This window comes from Poromitra crassiceps (assembly GCF_964638095.1).
Source record: "Poromitra crassiceps genome assembly, chromosome: 1".
In the NCBI taxonomy this organism is placed as follows: Eukaryota; Metazoa; Chordata; class Actinopteri; order Beryciformes; family Melamphaidae; genus Poromitra; species Poromitra crassiceps.
In genome coordinates, this window is record NC_139623.1 from 42,606,949 (window position 1) to 42,634,023 (window position 27,075).

The 27,075-nt window shown below is 44.6% G+C and overlaps 1 protein-coding gene across 1 annotated transcript in view; it reads right to left on the reverse strand.

The window, feature by feature from the left end:
- The window catches only part of LOC310781343 (vacuole membrane protein 1-like), a 168,964-nt gene that overhangs the window by 115,135 nt on the left and 26,754 nt on the right, over positions 1 to 27,075 (reverse strand). The window contains exons 4-5 of the mRNA XM_083641955.1: positions 20,797 to 20,887; positions 14,017 to 14,127 (exon numbers count right to left, since the gene is read on the reverse strand). Of these exons, the coding sequence (XP_083498081.1) occupies positions 14,017 to 14,127; positions 20,797 to 20,887 (202 nt within the window). The remainder of the gene's footprint in view (positions 1 to 14,016; positions 14,128 to 20,796; positions 20,888 to 27,075) is intronic.

A 27,075-nucleotide genomic window follows, 5' to 3' on the forward strand; every position in this document is an offset into this window, starting at 1 on the left:
CACACACACACACACACACGCACACACACACACACCGATCCTTTGGCCAATATACTGCCACTGTGACCGAGTTTCCCTCACTCTACTGTAGGGCTGGGCGATATATCAATATTATATATGTCTTTTCCTGGTTTTAAAGGCTGATGTACGTGATGTAATTTTCTGAACTTACCAGACTGTTATAGCTGTTCTATTATCTCCCTTCACCCACTTACAGTAGTCATTATATCCACATTACTGACGATTATTTATCAAAAATCTCATTGTGTCAATATTTTGTGAAAGTCCCAATATCGATATTGAGGTAAAACACAGAGAGAGATATCGTGTGTTTCGCCATTCAGCCTAAAAATACAGAGATAGGATTTTTAGTCCATATCGCCCAGCCCTACTCTGCTGTATGTGTGTAGACATACAGCTCAACCCACCCACATGTTCTCAAGAGTGTGAATGTGTGGGTGGACTGTACTTTACTATATAATGACATCTGTGCAACTTTATGGGCTTGAACAGCAGTGTGTGTGTGTGTGTGTGTGTGTGTGTGTGTGTGTGTGTGTGTGTGTGTGTGTGTGTGTGCGTGTGCGTGTGCGTGTGCGTGTGTGTGTGTGAGAGAGTGCTGGAATGCCTGCGACTGTGATGGTAACAATAATCCAGGAGCGAGAGGACAGTGTTGAAGCCACACTCACTCAGCGCTCACAGCGCTAGCTGGTGCTAATTAAAGCTGTGCTGCTGTTGGTAATTGCCAACAGCCAAAACTTAATTTTAGGGGCGTTTGCTGGGGAAAATCTGTATATTCTACACAAGCCTCCTGCAACCTGTAATTTAGCCATCCTAAAGGAAACTGAATATAGAAAACTACAGAATGTGTCTTTATTTAGATGAGCCACTGGTTTACTTTTTGGAGAGACAAGGGGTTGTAAATGGTGAGTCATAAACAAGATACAAATATGGCTTGAATTTTCTTATATACAGTAGGCCTATATGTAGATACAGTAGGCCTATATGTAGATACAGTAGGCCTATATGTAGCCTACACCTCTCACTTCTCAAACTGCTGAAAGCTGATGGAGAGAGAGGGAAAGGAAAGAGTACCCTGGTTGCTATTATGTAAACAGCAATGTGCACAGCTTCAATTATATTGACTTTAATTCTTTGTTGCTGTTGATTTAACGTCGTTGAACACAACAGTTTTCAAGCTGCCCATAATGACTTAATGGCAACATCCATTACTGAAAGCAATTTAATGGTGGATGACTCAGATGATCTCTCTTCTCAAATATTTACAGCATACCCCGGCTTTCGAAGAGTCACACACTCATGGCTAAGCTAACCTCTGCTCAGTTAAAATAAGAGTCACACACTCATGGCTAAGCTAACCTCTGCTCAGTTAAAATAAGAGATACACACTCATGGCTAATGCTAACCTCTGCTCAGTTAACAGAAGAGTCACACACTCATGGCTAATGCTAACCTCTGCTCAGTTAAAAGAAGAGTCACACACTCATGGCTAATGCTAACCTCTGCTCAGTTAACAGAAGAGTCACACACTCATGGCTAATGCTAACCTCTGCTCAGTTAACAGAAGAGTCACACACTCATGGCTAATGCTAACCTCTGCTCAGTTAAAAGAAGAGATACACACTCATGGCTAATGCTAACCTCTGCTCAGTTAACAGAAGAGTCACACACTCACAGCTAAGCTAACCTCTGCTCAGTTAAAAGAAGAGTCACACACTCATGGCTAATGCTAACCTCTGCTCAGTTAAAATAAGAGTCACACACTCATGGCTAATGCTAACCTCTGCTCAGTTAAAAGAAGAGCCACACACTCATGGCTAAGCTAACCTCTGCTCAGTTAACAGAAGAGTCACACACTCATGGCTAATGCTAACCTCTGCTCAGTTAACAGAAGAGTCACACACTCACGGCTAAGCTAACCACTGCTCAGTTAAAAGAAGAGATACACACTCATGGCTAAGCTAACCTCTGCTCAGTTAAAAGAAGAGTCACACACTCATGGCTAATGCTAACCTCTGCTCAGTTAAAAGAAGGGTCACACACTCATGGCTAATGCTAACCTCTGCTCAGTTAACAGAAGAGTCACACACTCACGGCTAAGCTAACCTCTGCTCAGTTAAAAGAAGAGATACACACTCATGGCTAATGCTAACCTCTGCTCAGTTAACAGAAGAGTCACACACTCACAGCTAAGCTAACCTCTGCTCAGTTAAAAGAAGAGTCACACACTCATGGCTAATGCTAACCTCTGCTCAGTTAAAATAAGAGTCACACACTCATGGCTAATGCTAACCTCTGCTCAGTTAAAAGAAGAGCCACACACTCATGGCTAAGCTAACCTCTGCTCAGTTAACAGAAGAGTCACACACTCATGGCTAATGCTAACCTCTGCTCAGTTAACAGAAGAGTCACACACTCACGGCTAAGCTAACCACTGCTCAGTTAAAAGAAGAGATACACACTCATGGCTAAGCTAACCTCTGCTCAGTTAAAAGAGGAGTCACACACTCATGGCTAATGCTAACCTCTGCTCAGTTAAAAGAAGGGTCACACACTCATGGCTAATGCTAACCTCTGCTCAGTTAACAGAAGAGTCACACACTCATGGCTAAGCTAACCTCTGCTCAGTTAAAAGAAGAGATACACAGTCATGGCTAAGCTAACCTCTGCTCAGTTAACAGAAGAGTCACACACTCATGGCTAATGCTAACCACTGCTCAGTTAAAAGAAGAGTCACACACTCATGGCTAATGCTAACCTCTGCTCAGTTAACAGAAGAGTCACACACTCACAGCTAAGCTAACCTCTGCTCAGTTAACACATTGGGTGCCAGCCATGTTTTCATTCCTGTAGGTAAGTTGTGCCAGGGGTGTTTTTGACGATTCTGGCTCATTTTAGAACAGCCGAGGATTATTTTCTGTTAAGAATTCATGAACATCAATCATCTAAAAATAACTAATAGAATGTGTGCTTTCTCTGTCTAAAAGAGTTAGTTTGCAGAGTTAGTAGTTATGTAGATATTAGCCGTTGAGTACAGCATGGTTTCAGCGTCTGGAAATTTATTCAGAGATAAATGGCTTTTTGTGAAACAGTCACTTTAACCATTCATTTTTGGCATCAGTAAGACCGTCAGACATTCTAAACAATAGTTTTGAACAGTAATTTCCTCCATAACAACAGGAAACACCCCTCTCATTCAAACTCCTCCCTCCGTGTGTCTTCTCCTCCTTCCTCCTGGCTTCAGCGGGCGTGTCAGAAGCGCGTTGTGCTGCCTGCCTGTCTGTCTGCGTGCCTGCCTGCCTGCTTGCCTGTCGGGCAAGACGAGTCTGAAATGGATATGGATTACTGTAAAATCGCGTCGCCATTTCCTTGAATGGCTTGCTTCCGCGGTGTGTGTGTGTGTGTGTGTGTGTGTGTGTGTGTGTGTGTGTGTGTGTGTGTGTGTGTGTGTGTGTGTGTGTGTTCGCGCGTTGCTGCGCGGCTCTGGGGGGAAGGGATCTCTGTCCGTTCTGTGTGTGTGTGTCCGGGCGAGGCGGCTGCTTTTGTGGCTTTTGGGTCCCGTGGCTGTGACTTCTCTCGGTCTCTGTCGCCACTTAGTGGTCGGTAAAATAGATTACACACATGCTCTTGCTGCAAATACTTATCTCGAAGATGTAAAAGGGGTTGATTGATGTCCCACTGTCAAAAAAAAAAAATCTTTATGTAAGACGAGTTAGTCCGTCCTTGGCACTTAAGCGCTGGATTATGTAAGACGAATTAGTCCGTCTCTGGCACTTAATGTGTTAACAGAAGAGTCACACACTCATGGCTAATGCTAACCTCTGCTCAGTTAACAGAAGAGTCACACACTCACGGCTAAGCTAACCACTGCTCAGTTAAAAGAAGAGATACACACTCATGGCTAAGCTAACCTCTGCTCAGTTAAAAGAGGAGTCACACACTCATGGCTAATGCTAACCTCTGCTCAGTTAAAAGAAGGGTCACACACTCATGGCTAATGCTAACCTCTGCTCAGTTAACAGAAGAGTCACACACTCATGGCTAAGCTAACCTCTGCTCAGTTAAAAGAAGAGATACACACTCATGGCTAAGCTAACCTCTGCTCAGTTAACAGAAGAGTCACACACTCATGGCTAATGCTAACCACTGCTCAGTTAAAAGAAGAGTCACACACTCATGGCTAATGCTAACCTCTGCTCAGTTAACAGAAGAGTCACACACTCACAGCTAAGCTAACCTCTGCTCATTTAAAAGAAGAGTCACACACTCATGGCTAATGCTAACCTCTGCTCAGTTAACAGAAGAGTCACACACTCATGGCTAAGCTAACCTCTGCTCAGTTAACAGAAGAGATACACACTCATGGCTAATGCTAACCTCTGCTCAGTTAAAAGAAGAGATACACACTCATGGCTAATGCTAACCTCTGCTCAGTTAACAGAAGAGTCACACACGCATGGCTAAGCTAACCTCTGCTCAGTTAACAGAAGAGATACACACTCATGGCTAATGCTAACCACTGCTCAGTTAAAAGAAGAGATACACACTCATGGCTAAGCTAACCTCTGCTCAGTTAAAAGAAGAGTCACACACTCATGGCTAATGCTAACCTCTGCTCAGTTAACAGAAGAGTCACACACTCATGGCTAAGCTAACCACTGCTCAGTTAAAAGAAGGGTCACACACTCATGGCTAAGTTAACCTCTGCTCAGTTAAAAGAGTCACACACTCATGGCTAAGCTAACCTCTGCTCAGTTAAAAGAAGAGTCACACACTCATGGCTAAGCTAACCTCTGCTCAGTTAACAGAAGAGTCACACACTCATGGCTAAGCTAACCTCTGCTCATTTAAAAGAAGAGTCACACACTCATGGCTAATGCTAACCTCTGCTCAGTTAACAGAAGAGTCACACACTCATGGCTAAGCTAACCTCTGCTCAGTTAACAGAAGAGATACACACTCATGGCTAATGCTAACCTCTGCTCAGTTAAAAGAAGAGATACACACTCATGGCTAATGCTAACCTCTGCTCAGTTAACAGAAGAGTCACACACTCATGGCTAAGCTAACCTCTGCTCAGTTAACAGAAGAGATACACACTCATGGCTAATGCTAACCACTGCTCAGTTAAAAGAAGAGATACACACTCATGGCTAAGCTAACCTCTGCTCAGTTAAAAGAAGAGTCACACACTCATGGCTAATGCTAACCTCTGCTCAGTTAACAGAAGAGTCACACACTCATGGCTAAGCTAACCACTGCTCAGTTAAAAGAAGGGTCACACACTCATGGCTAAGTTAACCTCTGCTCAGTTAAAAGAGTCACACACTCATGGCTAAGCTAACCTCTGCTCAGTTAAAAGAAGAGTCACACACTCATGGCTAAGCTAACCTCTGCTCAGTTAACAGAAGAGTCACACACTCATGGCTAAGCTAACCTCTGCTCATTTAAAAGAAGAGTCACACACTCATGGCTAATGCTAACCTCTGCTCAGTTAACAGAAGAGTCACACACTCATGGCTAAGCTAACCTCTGCTCAGTTAACAGAAGAGATACACACTCATGGCTAATGCTAACCTCTGCTCAGTTAAAAGAAGAGATACACACTCATGGCTAATGCTAACCTCTGCTCAGTTAACAGAAGAGTCACACACTCATGGCTAAGCTAACCTCTGCTCAGTTAACAGAAGAGATACACACTCATGGCTAATGCTAACCACTGCTCAGTTAAAAGAAGAGATACACACTCATGGCTAAGCTAACCTCTGCTCAGTTAAAAGAAGAGTCACACACTCATGGCTAATGCTAACCTCTGCTCAGTTAACAGAAGAGTCACACACTCATGGCTAAGCTAACCACTGCTCAGTTAAAAGAAGGGTCACACACTCATGGCTAAGTTAACCTCTGCTCAGTTAAAAGAATCACACACTCATGGCTAAGCTAACCTCTGCTCAGTTAAAAGAAGAGTCACACACTCATGGCTAAGCTAACCTCTGCTCAGTTAACAGAAGAGTCACACACTCATGGCTAATGCTAACCTCTGCTCAGTTAAAAGAAGAGTCACACACTCATGGCTAAGTTAACCTCTGCTCAGTTAAAAGAGTCACACACTCATGGCTAATGCTAACCTCTGCTCAGTTAACAGAAGAGTCACACACTCATGGCTAAGCTAACCACTGCTCAGTTAAAAGAAGAGTCACACACTCATGGCTAAGTTAACCTCTGCTCAGTTAAAAGAGTCACACACTCATGGCTAAGCTAACCTCTGCTCAGTTAAAAGAAGAGTCACACACTCATGGCTAATGCTAACCTCTGCTCAGTTAAAAGAGTCACACACTCATGGCTAAGCTAACCTCTGCTCAGTTAAAAGAAGAGTCACACACTCATGGCTAATGCTAACCTCTGCTCAGTTAAAAGAAGAGTCACACACTCATGGCTAAGTTAACCTCTGCTCAGTTAAAAGAGTCACACACTCATGGCTAATGCTAACCTCTGCTCAGTTAACAGAAGAGTCACACACTCATGGCTAAGCTAACCTCTGCTCAGTTAAAAGAAGTCACACACTCATGGCTAAGCTAATCTCTGCTCAGTTAACAGAAGAGTCACACACTCATGGCTAAGCTAACCTCTGCTCAGTTAAAAGGGGATTTATGGAGAGCAGTGACATGAGTTATCACTAGAAAACAAATGCTTCAAAACGTGAGTGGGGATTACAGCCGCTACAACGGACTATTTTGATCTTTGTGATCGTCATGGCTGATATACAGTATGATCTGTGTGCATATTAGGGGTGTCAAGCTCCCAAGAATCGATTCAGAAATTTAAATTTGTATTTCTTTTTTGATAGGTTTGGTACATGCATACATAGTTGTTTCCAGAATACAGGAGCATTTGGCAAATGTTTATTTTCTTTAAGTCATTGAGAACTGAGAAATACTAAGAATTTTTTATTTGTGCAAGTTTAGCATGAATAAATGTTATAGTTTGTCTTAGGTTTGCCTTTGTGTGTCCTGTCATGTGTTTACATTATTGCAATCAGTTGATAAAACTTTTTCAAATGGAAAAACACCATAATCTTATACGCTTTATTCTGCTTTCATGCCATAAGTTGGTACCCCGCCTTTCTTAGCACACAGCGAACTGGAGTAGATCCTGAAATCGATTTTGAATTGGGAATCATTTTGAATTGAAAATCGATTTTGAATCGAATTGTGACCCCAGGAATCAAAATCGAAACGATACACAAATATTGACACTCCTAGTGTGTGTGTGTGTGTGTGTGTGTGTGTATGTGTGTGTGTAGAATGATCCTCGCCTCCACAGCCTCTGTTGAAATGAGATCTCGCCAGTGTTCCTGCATGATTTTTGTTGTTTTCAGGGTCTGTATTGTAGCACACCCACAGCCTCCTCCCTCAGAGCGTTTGGATAAAAAACACTTGATGATGTGCCAGGAAGTGTCCCCCCCCCCCCCTCCACACACACACACACACACACATCCGAGTTGCAGGGTTTCATCTTTCTCCAATAAGCAGTCCTGTCCATGTACAATGATCTCTGCAGTCTCAGTGGGACGTAAAGACGAGTGCAGACACAAGGGCAGCAATTGACCATGTCAGGGAACAGGAGAGCTGCCACTTCTGTGCTGCTCTCATTGACCTCAGCACTTTACTGGCTCTCCACCTCCCTCTCCTGGTGGCTCTGCAGCACTGCCACAACACAACTTTAATTGCATTACTCCTGGCCACAGTGAGTGTATGCTGTTTATACAGTAGGTGACATGCATTAAAGCAAAAAAAATTGGAAAATGTGGCCACACTTAACTGGAGAGAATGAAAGAATTTGCCTCAATCAAACAGATAAATCCTTGAAAGAAGAAAGGACTAGGGCTAGGCAATATATCAATATTATAGCGATATCATGATATGAGACTACATATCGTCTTAGATTTTGGATACCGTAATATCGTGATATGGCATAAGTGTCATCTTTTCCTGGTTTAAAAGGCTGCATTACAATAAAGTAATGTAATTTTCTGAACTTACCAGACTGTTCTAACTGTTCTATTATTTGCCTTTACCCACATATTCCTTATATCCACATTACTGATGATTATCTATCAAAAATCTCTGTGTAAATATTTTGGGAAAGCACCAATGGACATCCCTACAATATTGTCACAAGATCGATATTGAGGTATTTGGTAAAAAATATTGTAATATTTGATTTTGTCCATATCGCCCCCCAGCCCTAGAAAGGACACACAAGTCATATGACAACACAGAGTCACATGATGTCATGTGAGTAGAGCGCTTTGTGTCAATGGAGTAGCCTACTAGTGAGCCTTTACAGGGCCTGAATAGTGAATAACCTACTTCTCTATTCATGCCTTTCCACCTGGAAGACAGAGATGGAAGTTACCAGAGGGCAGTTGATGCAGGATTACCATTATCTGAACCCCCCATCCAATGTTACTGTTAGGTTTTCACAACTCACTGTGTACTGTTCTGTTGTGATTTCTTCTCCGTTTTTCCATCTCTTTTCATTTATTCAACTGCAGTAAAAAGCTGAAATACTGAGTGCAATGTCAAACAGTAGATTATTTTTAATACTTATATTACCTTTATACTATACCTCTATACTTATATTTTTACTTATAAATCCCCATGAATCAACTGCTTGGTAAGAGCTCAAGGCAGTCAAGCACTCTTCTATTTATTTTAATATATTTATATAGAAGTTTATTTGCTAGAACGCCATGTTGTGATCCAGACGTAGCCTTGAAATTAGAACAAAAATACTAATACTTGAATACAATGATACAAACTGATGCAATATTCTACTGCATCAGTTTTCAACCAACCCCTTACAAAGACAAGAGAGCGGCTCATTCACACTCAAAGACTACTGGCACCCTCTGCTGGCTGTTCATGGTGAGGGCCTGGATTAGTCGATTCAAAATCACAACAACTGGGTCAGTTTACTGACAATTAAGAAATCATTAGATACAAATATATATATATATATATATATATATATATATATATATATATATATATATAAACTGGCTCCATGCTTCCTCCGAGACATGGGCAGTGGCCAGCCACTTCTTTTCACCTGACAGGGGAAGCTTCACCGGTAGGACATAGCACGTGGGAGGATCACGCTATTCCAACGAGTTCCCCTCCCTCCGAACAGGCGCTCCGAATGACCAGAGGAGGCACCACTTCAGCGACCAGGACATTGCATGTTTTTGGTGAGGGGTTCCTATATGAAGGAAATCCCCAGGGGGCACGGGGAGAACATGCAAATTCCACACCGAAAGGCCCTTTTGACGACCCCACCCGGGCGGTGGGCACTCGAGGACATGCGGAGGGGCACGCAGGTGGGAGTCGAACCCAGGACCTTCTAGCTGTGAGGCGACGGCGCTACCACTGCGCCCCCCCTATAATGATTTCTTAATTGTCAGTAAACTATATACATATATATACTGTATATATACATACAGTATGTGTGTGTGTGTGTGTGTGTGTGTGTGTGTGTGTGTGTATATACACATACAGTATATATACTGTGTATGTGTGTATGTATACATATACACGCAAAGGGTATACTAATTTTACATCAAAAGTAGAGCTATGATTATTATTGCGATGTGTACTGTAGTTGCCACAAAGTTTGATCTTTATTGCAGTATCCATTATTTAACCTACTAATTCCTCGACCTTGGTGCCAGTCTGGTTTAGTTCCGTTTAGAGATAATAACAGCAATCTGACCAGTGGCATATGTGTGATTTCTCCAATGTTGTAGTGGCTACACATACAGGCAGGCACACAGGTAGGCTACACAGGTAGGCTATGCTACCTGTGTGCCACTTGCAGGATAATTGTAGTTTGACTGTCCAGTTAAAATGCTGACATAGGAGTCAGGCTGTACAGTTGGTCCAAAGTCAAAAGCTGGTAAACACCCAGGCCCATTTAGTTCCTCACTTTCTATGATATTACAAAGGAAAGTCTTAAGGTAATGACGGCAAAGAGTGGCAGAAAACCCAAAGTGTTAGACATTGTGAGGACATCTCAAGTGTTTTGGACTTGCTTGTCCCAGTTATAAATCACTGACCCTGTCCTAGTTTCCTCAAAACAGGGCTACATGTCTGTTGACGTCACTCCAGTTGTTTTTTTCTTTTTGCTTTCATTGAATATAAAAAGACCACAGCCATCTATTTATTGTCTTTTCGGTCTTGTATGCTACACCTTCAGGCATTGTAGGAAATTAACCAGGGGCAATTAACACACACTCACACCTGCAAGCTGGTTGACAGAAGACGATGAAGAACACACACAAACAGCGCTGTTGTTCACACTACGCTTTAGCAACTTTATGCACTAATTACCCCCCCCCCCCCCCCCATTTTTTTTGTATGCCCCCATTTTTTGTGTGACATTTTTCAAATTTCCTAGACTGCCTTCAGGATGCAGAAATCTACAAAAGCACTAAAAAATTCCAATGGCCTCTATGAAGAAGAAGAAGAAGAAGAAGAAGAAGAAGAAGAAGAAGAAGAAGAAGAAGAAGAAGAAGAAGAAGAAGAAGAAGAAGAAGAAGAAGAAGAAGAAGAAGAAGAAGAAGAAGAAGAAGAAGAAGAAGAAGAAGAAGAAGACTCATCTTATGGTTGACTTTGTTAGTGTTCATTGTGAATTACAAAAATGGTCGGAGGGCCGCTCGGCACCCTACTGCGGGCCGCATCTGGCCCCAGGCTGCAAGTTGAGTATCACTGCCCTAGCCCTACCTGTGGTGAGGCAAGGGGGTAGGCTACCCCCTTGCCTCACTACGCCCCCTCCCATCACCCACATCCCACTAGCCACAGTCCCTACCCACCCCTCAAACCCTGCCTCCCTATGACCGTCCTATCCCTAGCTACGGCCCAGGGCCACCCCCTTACTGATCAGGCGCCCCTTCCACCACCTACATCCCTCTAGCCACTCCCCCAACCACCCCTCAAATGCTGACTCTCTATGACAGGGGTGGGCAATTATTTTTCATGGGGGGCCACATGAGAAACCCAGATTGTTGCCGGGGGCCGAACAAATATTGTCATGCCGTAACCAATGGATGGGTAACTTTGATGATAGAGAGGGCCACAAAAAATGTCCTCGCTACCAGGTTTTGCTGAGGGCCAAACGGCGCCAGCGCAAAAAAAATGATGCATTTGAAGCCAGGTTTAGAGGAATAACTCATTTTAAATTAACAGTTGTGATGTCATTATTCAGTCTTAACCACCAATATTTGATCCTTTTCTCACTCACTCCTATGTCACCACCTGCTCTCAGGGCTTGAAATTAACTTTTTTGACCACCTGCCAATATGGCTGCTAGATTTTAAAGTTACCAGCCAATTCGAATTTCCACTAGCTGAAATGTTTTTCTTGAAATAAATCAGAATATGAGTGGATTAATTTAAGCATAAGTATCAGTAAGTGTCCCGGGATGATCAAAGCCTGTGTTGAGGTAGCCTGGGTAAACCCAGCCCCCAGTGACCTGCTCTCAGGCTTACCCTGCTCACGAGTCACAAGGCTAGTGACTGAGAACTCTGAGAGCAGGTCACGTGGGGGCTGGGTTTACCCAGGCTAGTGTTGAGGGTCACACGAACAAAAATGCAGTCTTGAAAGCTAAATAAATCCAAAACCAATGAGTTATTTAAATTTCTACTTCAATGTAGCCTTTTAGTCATAAAGATTATTGAAAGATATTCCATATTCCAGACTGAAATACTATAACAGAAGTGGAGTATTGGCCAGAATATGACATGAACATTTGGACACTTATTCAGCGGGTATCTTGCATGTTGCGTTCAGGTGCACTGTGTGTGTAATTTTTTTTTTTTTTTTTTTTGTAATTCCATCGCGGGCCACACAGGTGGCGGGCCGTATTTTGCCCATGTGTGCTCTATGACCTTCCTATCCCTTGCTACAGCCACTTTTCCCCAGCCCTGCCACTTCCTTGACCCCCACACCCCGTCCCACCACCCCTAGCCAATCCCTTGACCCACCCCTCAAATCCCAACTCTCTATGAGCTTCCTGTCCCTAGCTATGGTCCCTTTTCTCTAGCCCCGCCCCTTTCCCTCACCACGCACCCTCCCACCACCCACACCCCCTAACCACTCCCTCTACCCACCCCTTGAATCCCGACTCCCTATGACCTTCCTTTCCTATCCCTGGCTATGGCCCCTTTTACCTAGCCCCACCCCCTTCCTTAATGGAATATGTGAGGTCACAGTGACCTTGAACTTTGACCACCAAAATCTAATCAGCTCATCCTTGAGTCCCAAGTGGATGTTTGAGCCAAAGTTGAAGAAACTCCTCAAGGTGTCCCTGAGATATCGCATTAACGAGCATGGAACGGGTGGTCGTGAGGTCACAATGACCTTGAACTTTAACCTTTGACCACCAAAATCGAAGCACGTCCTCCTTGAGTCTAAGTGAACATTTCAGCCAAATCTGAAGCAATTCCGTCAAGGCATTCCTGAGATATCGCGTTAAAGAGGATCAGACGGACGGGCGGACGCAGCAACACATAACTGCCTCCGGCCACGGCTTATCGCCAGCGGAGGCATAAAAACATGCGTCGCATATGTCAGTAAAGGCATCGGCCTAAAGACGTATAAAATATCGGCATATCTGGAAAAAAATCTATATCATGCATCCCTATCAGCACAATATATCGGCACATCAGCTATCAGTAGCTTGAATCTAAAAATATCAGTATCGGCCTTCAAAACCCATATCAGTCGAGCCCTATAAAGAACACGCAACACCCGGCTCCATCACCACACTCCATGAACCCACTGACATTACAACCTGCAGTAGTCATCATGCTCACTAGATGGTGACATCCTACTTGAAAACCTAAAAAAGAAAAAACTAAGTTGAGCCACAGCATGGAGAGTAGGAAAAAACACTTCTCAGATTACATTTGGGAGCACCAGAGTTTGGCTTTCCACAGGCATCAGAATAGAGGGCACGCACTTAACAGTTTCCAATTCAGCTCCACTGGCAAGGAGACATGGGCGCGACTTCACAGACAGATGGACTCAGAGCAGTAAAGACAAGCAGATGTTTTAGGACCCTGATCCCCAGTACAGCGCCCCCCACCCCCCCCCCCCCCCCCCCCCGCCATGACCCCGACACGCCCCTTCACACCTTCAACACTGAGCAGCAACAGCCAGAAAGAGAGGACAGGGAGCAAAACAAAACTGAGTAAGGGAGGGGAGGGATTGAAAGAGAAACTGAGAGAGTGAGCGACAGCGGGGAGCAAGAGTGGGGAGGAGAGAGGAGAGAGGAGGGAGGAGGGGGGAGAGAGGAGAGAGGAGAGAGGAGGGGGGAGAGAGGAGAGAGGAGAGAGGAGAGAGGAGGGGGGAGAGAGGAGAGAGGAGAGAGGAGAGAGGAGAGAGGAGAGAGGAGAGAGGAGAGAGGAGAGAGGAGAGAGGAGGGGGGAGAGAGGAGAGAGGAGAGAGAAGAGAGGAGAGAAGAGAGAGGAGGAGAGAGGAGGGGGGAGAGAGGAGAGAGGAGAGAGGAGAGAGGAGAGAGGAGAGAGAAGAGAGGAGAGAAGAGAGAGGAGGGGGGAGAGAGGAGGGGGGAGGGTTTTTATCCTCGTGTGCACTCAGTCAGAGGGGTCAGCGAGTGCGCTCGTTCCTGGCCGGCCTGTCAAAACAGCACGGCAGGCGACCGCACCCGCCCCCTTCTGGCGCGCGCACGACGTGCACAGACCCATACAAAACACGCTCGCTCGCTCGCGCACATCCTGCTCGTATTAGAGCCTTAGCCGCAAGCCTAGGGCAGCAGCGTCGACACTGCCTTTTAGACCTGCGTCAGTGCACCAGCATCCACCACCCACCGCCATTACATGTGCGCTCTGGCGTCATGTCAACATGCACGGGCAAGCGAGCGAGGAGCTCTGCTGTGGGAAAAGGTGCAGAAGGCAGAAGACGGGACACGTTTTCTTACCAGGTAGAGGAGGAACGTGTGCAGGCCGGTGCCCAGCCCCACCGAGGACAGGATGCCCAGGCCCAGCCAGTAGGCGCTCCACAGCAGCTTCGTCTCCATGTAGCGCACGTACTGCGGAGGCCAGAGAGAGGGACGCTCAAACACATGGCAGAGACACGCACCAAGCAGGAGGAAAACAAGAGGGAGGGGGGGAGAGAGAGAGACAGGCAGAGATATAGAGAGATAAAGACAGATAGAGAGAGAGACAGAGACAGACAGAGAGATAAAGACAGACAGAGAGAGAGACAGAGAGAGAGAGAGACAGACAGAGAGATAAAGACAGACAGAGAGAGAGACAGACAGAGAGAGAGAGAGACAGACAGCAGGGCCCGAGTGAGAGTTAGGTACAAGAGTGAAAGTGTGCAAAACAAAGAGGACTTTAAAGGGTGGGAGTGGGCAAGTGAGTGGTAGAGAGAGGGAGAGAGAGAGATAGAGAGAGAGAGAGAGACAGAGCTTGTTGTTTAGGGGCCGTAGGGTAAAGAGAGAGAGACAGAGAGAGACAGAGCTTGTTGTTTAGGGGCCGTAGGGTAGGAGTGTTCAGCACACTGACAGAAGAACAGCATCATTATTCTTTTTGGTGGCAGCCAACTCTTACACAACACTAGTAAAGTGAGGCAGGCCAAAATCTCTCTCTCTCTTCTCCCCCCCCCCTCCTCTCTCTCTCTCTCTCTCTCTTTCTGGAAAGTTACTCAGGAAATGTAATTAGTTACTTGTTACTTATTACTCATTTAATGCAATGAAATTACTTTACTTATTACTACTTGGTATCAAAAGTAATTAGTTATGTCATCCATTACTTTACTATTACTTTCGCTACCACTTCAGAAAAAAGTATAACCTATTTAGCCAGCTCCTTTTAGAACTGAATCCAATTCATTGGGGACAATAATTAACCTTACAGGAGGAGTCAGCAATCAGCCAAACTGCATACTTTCTATTTATTTGTCTATAGGACAAAAACAAATCATCTTCTGGCAACGCAGTAGTCTCACATAACCAGACCTATCTCCACACTTTATTTTAGTGCTGTGCCAGCGCTGGAGAAAGTAAAGCAGTAACTTGAAGTTACTTGCCTAACTGTAATATAATTACGGTTTTGGAAATTGTAATCCCTTACTTTTGCATTACTTTTTTCAATGTGTGTTGTCATTTCCTATGTCCAGTCAGTGTGGGAATAAAGTTTGTCTAAAAATGAAAGTAACCAAATTCACAGCATTTCCCATCAGAGGAGCGCCTGTCTGGCATAGACGTATGTGGGCGTATCCCGACGCAGGGCATGTGGGTGTATTTGAGAGAGAGAGAGAGAGAGAGATATAGAGAGAGAGAGAGAGAGAGAGATAGAGAGAGAGAGAGAGATAGAGAGAGAGAGATAGAGATAGAGAGAGTGAGAGAGAGAGAGAGAGAGAGTGATAGTGTTTGTGAGTATCTCAACCAAATTGCATAATGTTCATAAGACATACACATTCTTCAAACTTTTAAACAATGGTCTGTTATATGCCTTGATGGGAAATCTACTCTCTTCTACCCCGACTAACTATTTGAAAAAAGCTGTCATATACAGGGCAATCGCATCATGGAACCATCTTCCAAATAACATTAGTTCCATCAAAAGAAACGCATGTTTTAAAAGGAAACTCAGAACCTACCTACACTCGCATGCACGATCCTGATACTTATCAGATCTCTTTTCGTCCACTTTTTATGTTTGCTTTGAAGAGTACAAAGAAATGTACTGAATATATGTTAATATTTAGGTCCATTGACCGTATGTTGTTAACATGTAGGTGGGCGAGCTGACCATGCAATAGTGTTTTTCTTAGTTTTTAGATTTTGCTTTTTATTCATCTTTCTTGTTCTTTTCTTTTCTTTCATTTATGTTTTATTCTTATTTTTCTTTTCTTTTTCTTTTTGTATCCTGTTTTTGCATTTTGTTTTATTGTTTGTCTGTCATGTATTGTGTATTGTTGTCGCTGTACCCCAGGAAGACTAGCTGTCATCTTGGCATCAGCTAATGCGGATCCTTTTAAATAAACAAATAAACAAATAAACATGACTAGTTACTGGGAAAGTAATAGAATTACAGTAACCCATTACTTTCCTGCCCAGCACTGCTCTCTCCGCCCTCCTCTCCCTCTCCTCACACCAGGGCAGGTTGCTTTAAGCAGGAAGCACGGAGCGTGTAGATTACGGGAAGGAGGGAGGGAGGGTGGCTGGGTTTGTGGGGCCTCTTTCTGACCGAGGACTCCATTTCCCAGGGAACCCGGCAAAACAAAAACAGCACACTGTTTCTCTCACCACCTGGCAGAGAGTTATGGGAAGTGCAGTGGCAGCCATAGCCAACTGTTTCGTGCGGTCGCCGAGAACAGATTACGCAACTCGGGCTCATCGTTGAAAGTTGAAAAAAAGAGAAAAACTATTTATTTATGTAGGTTTCAAATGCTATGGGGTCAAGGCAGGAAAAAGAAAAGTGGGAGGGGTTGTGAGATCGACAGGATAGTCTGGTGTGGTTTACACACAAGTAGTTTGCACAGTTATCTGGGGACATGGGCAATTAGGGAAAAACCGAGCTGTTCATAGGCTTCTGAACACACTTGTGAAAAGTTAATAATTAACCCCACTTATCCCTCTCAAGGGAGTTTTCTCCACACTAGCATGACAGACGGTTGCACTACCAGTCGCACTGAATCAACAGTGCCACGATAGGACTTAAGTATAATCAGTGATGTGGTGGTAAATTAAAAGGTGGGTAAACTATGACCTCCACTCGATGACCATCATAAGGTCAACAAGCACCAATATAAACATTAATTTACACGTCATGTGACTTGCATCAATTTGACACTACTTCCAATGATGTTTACTGAGATTAATGTCAGGCTAAAAAGGTCTGTCAACTCTATACAATCATTTATATCTAAACAGTTAACATGTATAGCGGTACCTCTGGCTTGGTCAGACGCTCCTACAGACACAATTGGTCATGTTGGCGGATACGGAAGCTGGTGGGGTATGAGTCCTGGTCGCGTGTATACTTTTCGCAAGCCAGTTTAGGTGAAACCACGCTCACGCCCGCATGACACGACCAGAAGAAGCCCGACGCCGCACTGTTAGCAAGCTAGCAAAACGCTCACCTGAAAGTTATTTATTAACCGAATCTTTCCGCTAGCCTCAAGATTAAACATTCAGAAAACTTCACGCCAATTGTAACTTGTTTGTTCGTTTTTTTGTGATCATCCATTTACAGTGGACGTAGCTTTTTACGCCCCTCTACTGCAGACTGCCTGCAATCTGACTGCGGTCAAGCCAGCCTCCACTCCGAAATACACAGTCAAACTAGCCGCTGCGTGATTTTGCGGTGCGTTGATGATACAGTCCATTGTCGCAAAATCCAAATGCAGCATCGTGTTATGGTCATTGACTTGATATTTTTCTCAGATCACCATCACCGTTTAAAACCGTGTAATTGCATTGCTTTCATATTAATGTTAAAGTGATAATCTGGAAGATTTCAGTTTCTCGTCCCTGACAACACCTATGGCCATGAGCAGTAATTGCAGGGGAGATCCAAACAGTGCTGTGACATGAAGGTATTTCCCCCTCTCTCCTTAATGCATTCAAGTTGGCCAGTGGGGGCGGTAATGCAACACTTGGATGCCAACCGCCACACAACTCAAAAGAAGAAGTTGGTCAGCGGTGCATTATTATGGATCCCAATGAAGATCGCTATGACACGTGGGCAGCTGGACGCAGAGTGTGCAGAGTGTGCGCTCCTGGCCAATCCCGGCCTTTGACAGGGTGTTTTTCTGCCCAAATCTCCAGTGGGATCATAATAATGCGGAAATAACAGCAACTTGTTCCTACTCTGCCTACCCTCTCTGGTGGGTGCTGGGTGATGGGAAACGCATCAAGAACTGTGCGCAGCTTGTCATATATTTTTTTTTTTTTTTTTTTGGGGGGCGGGGAAAGTGTCGCCACAGACACAAGTTCATAATGTTGCGATACAGAGAGATGCAAGGGCTTTCATCAATGGGCCATAGGCTCAATCACCATTGTGTTAACTCAGTTAGCGATATATAGTGACTTTACAGACATTTATGTACATGAAAACTTTCTGGATTATCACTTTAAAGGTATACTATGAAACTATTTAATTAAAAAAAAATATATATCCTTTATGGACAGACGGTGCCCCCTGCCTGATTTTGGTGCTGTTTACATTTGTTTGGCTGTGGCCGGGACGTTTTCCAGCCAATAACAGCGCTAACAGCGCAACATCCCAGCCAATAGGATCACTAATGGCTCATTTCCACCACATGGTATTGCATAGTACAGCTCGCCTCAACTCGGCTTTATTTGTCTCGACCTGATACACTGTCTGCTTCTACCGCAGGTTTACTCGCCTCCGCCCAAAACTGGTCGTCATAGCAACCGCATATCTGCCCTCCGTTTATAACGTTACAATTAAATCCCTACACGGAACTTTTAACAAACTGTAGATGGGAAATGGATAGCGGATGAAATCTCTTGGTTGTATGTTGAATGCAGGAGAGGACGTGACTTTAGCCGGCATGACTTTGGTGCTGTAGTCAGTACTAGTCACAGCGACCATACCAGGAAGTAGGCTATAACGTATAACGTTAAAAATTAAATCCCTACACAGAACTTTTAAACTGGTTATGAAATACTGGTGCCTCTATCTATATGACCTACATGAGCAAATGAGACCATCGGCTAGAAGATTGGATATTTCGTTGTTGTTATTTACATGCATGCGCTGTGCACCGCACCGCATAGAGGAGGACGGGGGTTACGCTACAGGGAGAAGAGAAGCCAGCAGCCCGGCTAGTCGCCAGGAAAACCCACGGCTCCGCTAAAACTCGCAGCTCCAGCCTAGCAGAGCCCGTGACACACAACTACAAAGGGGTTCCCGAGCCGCAGACTTTTCTCTCTCAAAACAATTGAAAACAACCGTCATGTTATTAAGGCTGAGCAAGGAGATTGATTTTATTTCGCCAGAGCCGAAGGCAGCAAGACAAGAGTAGGACAGAGAAGGTAAGTGCCACTAAACTGGTATCCAGCATTGACAGTATCCAGAGATGCAGTAAACACGATTCTGCCTCACCAATCAGTCGTCTTTAGTGTTTTCACATCACCGTATGGTACCAGGTCCACAGCCCTGGAACCTCGACAGAGGTTGTACTAGAAACAGCACGACTTAACCCGGCTTGTCCCGGTTTTTGACCCGTGGAAAGCTACAAAAAAGCGAGTCGAGCCAGGTGGAGCCGCGCCAATACCAGCGGTGGAAATGGGCCATAATACTGTATGTTCTCAGAGGGATCAGCTCAGCACAGTGGAGTCAGCGCGGACTTAGTCTCGATGCCAGACCCATGAGAGTTCTTACGCTGATACACTACGTTACTGCATGCTGCGGAGCTCTCTCTGGGTCTGATACACTACGCTACTGCATGCTGCAGACAGAGCTCTCTCTGGGTCTGATACACTACGTTACTGCATGCTGCAGAGCTCTCTCTGGGTCTGGGACACTTTCCCTCAGAGGGCTGGTTATGGGAGGGAACCGTTCACTTGGCCAGTGATGGCTTCAGTCCTCTCCAATCAGTAACGACTTTGCGATCAGACAACACGGGAGGCGCAGCCCATTTGCTCTCTCATTGGTGCTATGACCTGTCACTCATTCAATTTCAACCCGCCTTCAAAACCAGCAGTGGCTGTTAACTGGCACAGACTCACTTACGGTATGTAGTATGCGGAGCGCTGCGATTCAACGTAATATTTGAGTCTGGGGAGAGACTAGTGCGGACTAAACAAGGAAGTGCAGTACCTTACCAGAACATTCCAAACAGTTGTTTGGAGCTTATATCTCCATGGTGTGCTTATTTGTGCCTTTATAACATAACCGCTGTGAAACGACAGTATCAGAAAAAAACTTTTAATCCGTGCGTTCCAACGGTTTTCTGGCGCTCTCTCTCCCCATGTATTGTCAAGCTCACTCGACCACATAAACAGAACACAACAAAACAATGTCTAACCATGAAAATACACACATGGGGATGCATCTATCCACATAGGCACACTGCCATAGTATTGTGTGAGTCAGAATTTATGTTTTTGAGGGGAAACTTTTCTATGAGGATAAACAATTATTTTTAATTAACAGTTGCATAGTATACCTTTAAATCATTGTGTGGGTGACACTCTGCAGCCCCCAATACACTACTACTATAGAATGAGAGATGATTACTTTTAAAAGCCAAGAAAAAACAATGTTAATATCTGTTTTTCTACTTAAATAATGTCATAGTATATGCATAAACTGATATATATCCGCTCTGCTGTGCGATCTTCATTCATTTTTCCAAAGTATTTTCCAAGCTTTGGTGCTTCTGTGCAAGCGAGCGGAAACTGGGTTGCGAAAAGTATACACGTGTCCTGGTCGCTCCTCTAGCGCCTCCTCTGGTCGGGCCTGTTCGGGGGGAAGGGAAGTGGAGGCATAGCGTGATCCTCCCACATGCTACGACCTGCCGGTGAGACTCCTCGCTGTCAGGTGAAAAGAAGCGGCTGGTGACTGCACATGTATCGAAGGAAGTGTGCTAGCCTACGGCTCTCCCAAGATCACCAGAGTGGGTGGAGCAACATCCAGGGCAACAGGGGGAATTAGCAAATTCAATTGGGCAAAGTACAATGGGAGAAAAATTCTGAAAGAAAGTTATAGCATTGATTCACCCTCTGGTGTGTTCCTTCAATACGGTAGGCAATGGAGAGGAGGATCAACAGGACCAGTAAGCCAAATGCCGTCTGTCTTTGCTGCCAGAGCCTGGGTGCAGGAGAAGAAAGAAAGTGATGGAGGAAAGGGGGCAGAAGGACAGAAGAAGACAAGATTAGAAGTATGAGTGTGAAAGTGTTAGAAGAATAATTGGAGTGGCTTTAACTGGGTTTTTTACATACAATCCTCAAACTGTCCAAAAATCTTGTTCAATTACCATTTACTGGATTGAAAAAGGAGCTAATGAAATCATTGAATTAAGATTAAATGCTGAAACATATCTAAGTTCTATTAAACTACATGCTTTGACCGTTATCTTCACTTCAGTTATTTGTGAATATACTTTACTTAATATCTCAAAGCCAGAGATTATTTTGTTTTTGTAATAATAATAATAAATAAAATGCATAATGTACTGTGGTAATAATGATAATAATAACAACAACAATAACAACAACAACAACAACAATCATCATCATCATCATCATAATAATAGAAACTGGATCGTGTGTATGTTTATCATATACCGGTACTGGAAAACTGGTCCTTAAGTTTCTCACTTTGAGAATAATGGCTTGCCTATCTTCACAGGTTTGAACTGATCTCTCTAATGCTCTCTAGAACTATTTATGTGAATTCTCATGTGGAATGGTATTCCACTTTTATTGTGTACTAGTCCATATCCAGGGATGCACGCACCACAACTCTGCACAGACTTGCCAAAAGTGCTCTAAACATCTTAAATTTGGAAAAATTGAAAAATTGGCTTTGTCAGTCCCTGCCTATGTCCATGGGCAGTTTCAGATTGATTGGCCAACCCGTTGGGGAGATAAATGGAGACAGACAGACAGACACACAGACAGACAGACAGACAGACAGACAGACAGACAGCCAGGCAGGCAGGCAGACAGACAGACAGACAGACAGACAGACAGACAGACAGCCAGGCAGGTAGGCAGGCAGGCAGACAGACAGACAGACAGACAGACACACACACAGACAGGCAGACAGACAGACAGAGAGACAGACAGCCAGATAGCCAGGCAGGCAGGCAGGCAGACAGACAGACAGCCAGACAGACAGACAGACAGCCAGACAGCCAGGCAGGCAGGCAGGCAGGCAGGCAGACAGACAGACAGACAGACACACAGACAGGCAGACAGACACACACACAGACAGAGAGCCAGACAGCCAGGCAGGCAGGCAGGCAGACAGACAGGCAGACAGACACACACACAGACAGGCAGACAGACACACACACACAGACAGCCAGATAGCCAGGCAGGCAGACACACAGACAGACAGACAGACAGACAGACAGACAGACACACACACAGACAGGCAGGCAGACAGACAGACAGACAGACAGACAGACAGCCAGATAGCCAGGCAGGCAGGCAGGCAGACAGACAGCCAGACACAGACAGCCAGACAGCCAGGCAGGCAGACAGACAGACAGACACACACACAGACAGGCAGACAGACAGACAGCCAGATAGCCAGGCAGGCAGACAGACAGACAGACACACACACAGACAGGCAGACAGACAGACAGCCAGATAGCCAGGCAGGCAGGCAGGCACGCAGGCAGGCAGGCAGACAGACAGACATGCAGACAGGCAGGCAGACAGACAGACAGACAGACATGCAGACAGGCAGGCAGACAGACAGACGGGCAGACAGGCAGGCAGGCAGACAGACAGACAGGCAGACAGACAGACAGGCAGGCAGGCAGACAGACAGGCAGACACACAGACAGACAGACAGACAGGCAGACAGACAGGCAGACAGACAGACAGGCAGGCAGACAGACAGGCAGACAGACAGACAGACAGACAGACAGGCAGACAGGCAGACAGACAGACAGACAGACAGACAGGCAGACAGACAGACAGACAGACAGACAGGCAGAGCTAGTGGCTGAAAGTACAACAACTAGGGTAAGTAACCTGGCTACAGTGAAGATTTCACAGCTAAAAACAGGCTGGCCCTGTGGTAGTAAAAACAGCATGTGTTTTGAGGGTGGCTGAACACTGCTTGTGGTGCTTGTGGCTCACCACATCCTCTTGTAGTTTAGAAAATCAACATGTCGTCCTCACACAGCTCACCGCAGAGCAGAGGCCTCCCCGAGCGTACACCCTGACCTCCTCCTGGGCCCCTCTGTGTCAACAGACACTATTAGGTGAGTCTACAACATGTTGTGCAGCGCAGGGCCGGGAGCCTTCGTCATCAGAGAGAGCACTGACGTACTTCCGTGTGTGGGAGTGTGACAGGCCTAACATCATCAGTCAGCCAGGAATAAGCGGGTTAAGGTGCAAAAACAACAGAGTGCTGTGCTATGGCTGTGCCGTCACCTTGTCAGCTCAGAGCGGTAATAACGCAGCGCAATGGCAAACAGTGATAATCAAATCTGGTATTGTCTCTCCTAGGGTTGTCAAAAGTATCAATAGTATCAAAAAGTATCAATACTGAACATTTCAGATTCAGATTCAGATTCATTTATTAAGGACTGCACAACAAGTCGGCAGAATTTGCTTTCGGTACAGCAATTGTTAGCACATAAATATAGTGTCAGCATGAGACATTACAGTACATAGACAGACATATAACAACATAAATACAGAACATTCAACATATACATTGCTGGGGGTTTCAGGGGTGAGTGGAGTTTAGAAACCTGATGGCAGTGGGGAAAAAACTGTTGAATCGGATACAATACTCATTTGCAACAGGTATCGATAAGTATCAATACTAAAAGTTTGAACCAATACAATACTCATTTGCAACAGTTTTGATACCATCAGTGCTTTCTTTTAATGAAAAATCACAGATTTTCCCCTCCCTATCATTGGGTATCTATCTGTTGCTTCAACAAGCTAAACATGTTCTGATGGCTAGAGCAGGGCTACTCTGCTGTCTAAGTTCAAAGTTTGATCAGGCCTAGATTATGGAGAAGTCTGTGTCTGTCCGTCCATCTGTCTAACTTTATTTATGCCTCTTCCTCTTGATGTGTCATCGTCGTCATCCCCCCCTTCCCGTGGTATCGAAAATGGTATTGAGTATCGATTCCAGGAGTATCGATTCCTGGGTATCGGTATCGAAGTAGAAATGATAGTATCGTGACATCCCTAGTCTCTTCTAAGCTGAGTTAGAGGTTAGAGGCCAACAACTGAAGACTAAACTATGAGGGAGGAGACTTCTGGTTTGATAGCAGTGCAATGATCAAGGTCACCTTCTGTCTGGCATTTTGTGTTTGTGTGTGTGAGACAGAGAGAGAGTAGGGGTGTCACGATAATAGAATTTCTACTTCGATACCGATACCCAGGAAAATATCGATACTCAATACCATTTTCGATACCACATGATGACGACACATCAAAAATAAAGTTAGACAGATGGACGGACAGACGCACACTTCTCCATCATCTAGGCCCGATAAAACTTTGCACTGACAGCAGATTAGCCCTGCTCTAGCCATCAGCCTATCAGAACACGTTTAGCTCGTTGAAGCAACAGATACCCACCAATGATAGGGAGGGAAAAATCTGTGATTTTTCATTAAAGGAAAGCACTGCTGGTATCGAAACTGTTTGTATCATGTATTGTATCCATTTAAAAAATGTTGTATCAATACTATCGATACAGTACCTCTTTCAAAGAGTATTGTATCCATTTCTAAATTTCAGCATTGATACTTTTCGATAGTATCGATACTTTTGACAACCGAGAGATGAACTATGAAGCTATTTCTTCACAATCATTATCCTATTTTGTTGAAGAATGATATGAAGAACTACAGTGACACCTGTTACTTCAGATGTAAAAGTATACACACACACACACCAGATAAACACTGACTGCATATCTGTTCTAGACGAGTGTAGCTTTGGCATCATTAAGCACATAAAATGGTTGACAGGAAAATAAACGAAAAGAAGAAATAAAATGGACATTTAAAAGCATCACAACAAAACTTTAAAAAAAAGAGTATAAAAAGTGCAATAAGCAACAGGCGCAGCAGTTGCAGAAAGAGCTAAAACTTATAGAGGACTCATTGGGTTTGCATAGTAGCTGTCAGCAGTTAAAAGCGACAGTAAACATAAAAGTCTTTAGTCTATTTTTAAAAGTAAGTAAGGTTGGGGCAGATCTAAGGTCTTCAGGCAATTTGTTCCAGCTAGCAGAAGCACAGTGGGTAAATGCAGCCTTCCCGTGATTTGATTTGATCCTAGGGACAGTTAATAAGCTGGACCCTGTTGACCTAAGAGTTCTAGATGGTTCGTAGCGTGGGAGCAATTCAGCTATGTATTTTAGATAAGATAAGATAAGATAAGATAAGATAAGATAAGATAAGTAGTAGTAGTTCCTGTAGTTCCATCTCCGCCTTCACAAAAATCTATCCAAGGGTTTTAGAGCTCTAAAGAAATGTCCATCAAATATCTCCAGACAGCGTGTGCAACATAATGCAAGTGTTTTGTAGCCAAACGATTACCGTAAATTCCGGACTATAAGACGCACCGGTCTATAAGCCGCGGGACCAAAATTGACTATTTTTTTCTTCTATAAGCCGCACCGGTCTATAAGCCGCGGGTGTTTTGATGTTTAATTACCATATGAAAGGGTTCGTGCACAGAGAGGAATGTCGGGAAAGAGATGGCTGTTTGGGGAAGCTCCCATTTATTAACATTTCAACAAAACAAAACAAAAGTCAGGTCACTAATCCCCAGACAAAATCACACAACAATAGGCTATATGTGCAGCAAACCTGTAACCAGAGAAGTCAAGTCACTAATCCTCGTCTTCCTCTTCTTCCTGCGTACTGAAACCACCAAAGTCCTCATCTTCAGTGTCGGAAACGAACAGGTTCAGGGTGGCTTCGTCAACCACTCTCCTCTCTCCTTCATTGTCACTCAAAACCAACGAACTCCTCTTCGTCACTGTCGGCATCGAACAGCCTCTGAAGCCTCTGACGGCCCTCAGCGCCAGCTGTGGCGGCGTCATCCTCTTCATCCCGCAGCAGTCCAGCGTTTTGGAACCCGTTGGTGATTGTGGATGTTTTCACACTCCTATAATATTCCGTGCTGAGACAGTTCCTCCTGCTGCACCGTCCAACGCCTCACCATTGACTCATCGATGCCCAGGTTACGCGCGGCTGCTCTGTTTCCCTCTTTTAATGCGAGATTGACTGCTTTCAACTTGAAAGCTGCGTCGTGTGAATTTCTGCGTACCTTCCCCATGGTAAGTGAGAGTGTTGCTTCTACTGCTCGTTCTCATGCTGTCGAGAACGAGCAAAGCTTTTTTTTGGTGAAAGAATCCTCCAGGGCGCTTCTTGTTAACAGTCCGAGTGAGTGGCAGGTCGAACGTCAAAGGCACTTCATCCATATTTATGATCTGCTCCGGTTCGATGGAATATTCCTTGATCTTCCTTTGTGTGAATTCGCCGAAGTTTGTGATTTTCTCCTGGTAGTCGGGGGAGGGAGTTGATGGCCGAGTGGCCGTTTGCTTACCGTAATTACCATATGTAAGTGGTCACGCACAGAGGGGATTGTCGGGAAAGAGATGGCTGTTTGAGGAAGCTCCCATTTACCGTATTACCGTAACATTTCAACAAAACAACATAACACAACACCACCGTTGTTTATTTTTACAGTGCACACAGTGTCCGCGGTGTGGTGAAAAGAGGGCAAGAGAGGAAATTAAAACAGAAGTGGATTTATAGTTAGAAAGAGTGCTAAAAAAGAGAGATTTTATTTGTATTTTTTTTTTTTTTTCTGAAAAAATCCATAGATAAGACGCACCGTTATATAAGCCGCAGGGGCCAAAAAACGGGAAAAAAGCCGCGGCTTATAGTCCGGAATTTACGGTACACTTCTGGTCTGAAAGTCTAATAAAGTATATACTGCCCTCCTCAAGGAGTCGCAACCAAAAGTAGACAGCTAGCCAAACTCCATTCACAGAAGACACGAGAGTCAGGATATAAAATATTTATTGCAGACTCAGGTAGATGTGAAAACCGAGTGAAAAGACAATGCTCTCTATGGCACAACAACGAGGATGGCAGCAGATGAGTGTCCTGTGCTCTGGTAGGGCGTAAAGGTCTTGACTCGGGAAGTTACCTCACTTCAGACGAAGGCACTACCGCTCTTACTGTCACTAGCGGGCCATGTGACTTCAAACAACCAATGTGCATACAAACTACAGACCATGTGACCCCAAACAACCAGTGAGCATGCAAACATTCA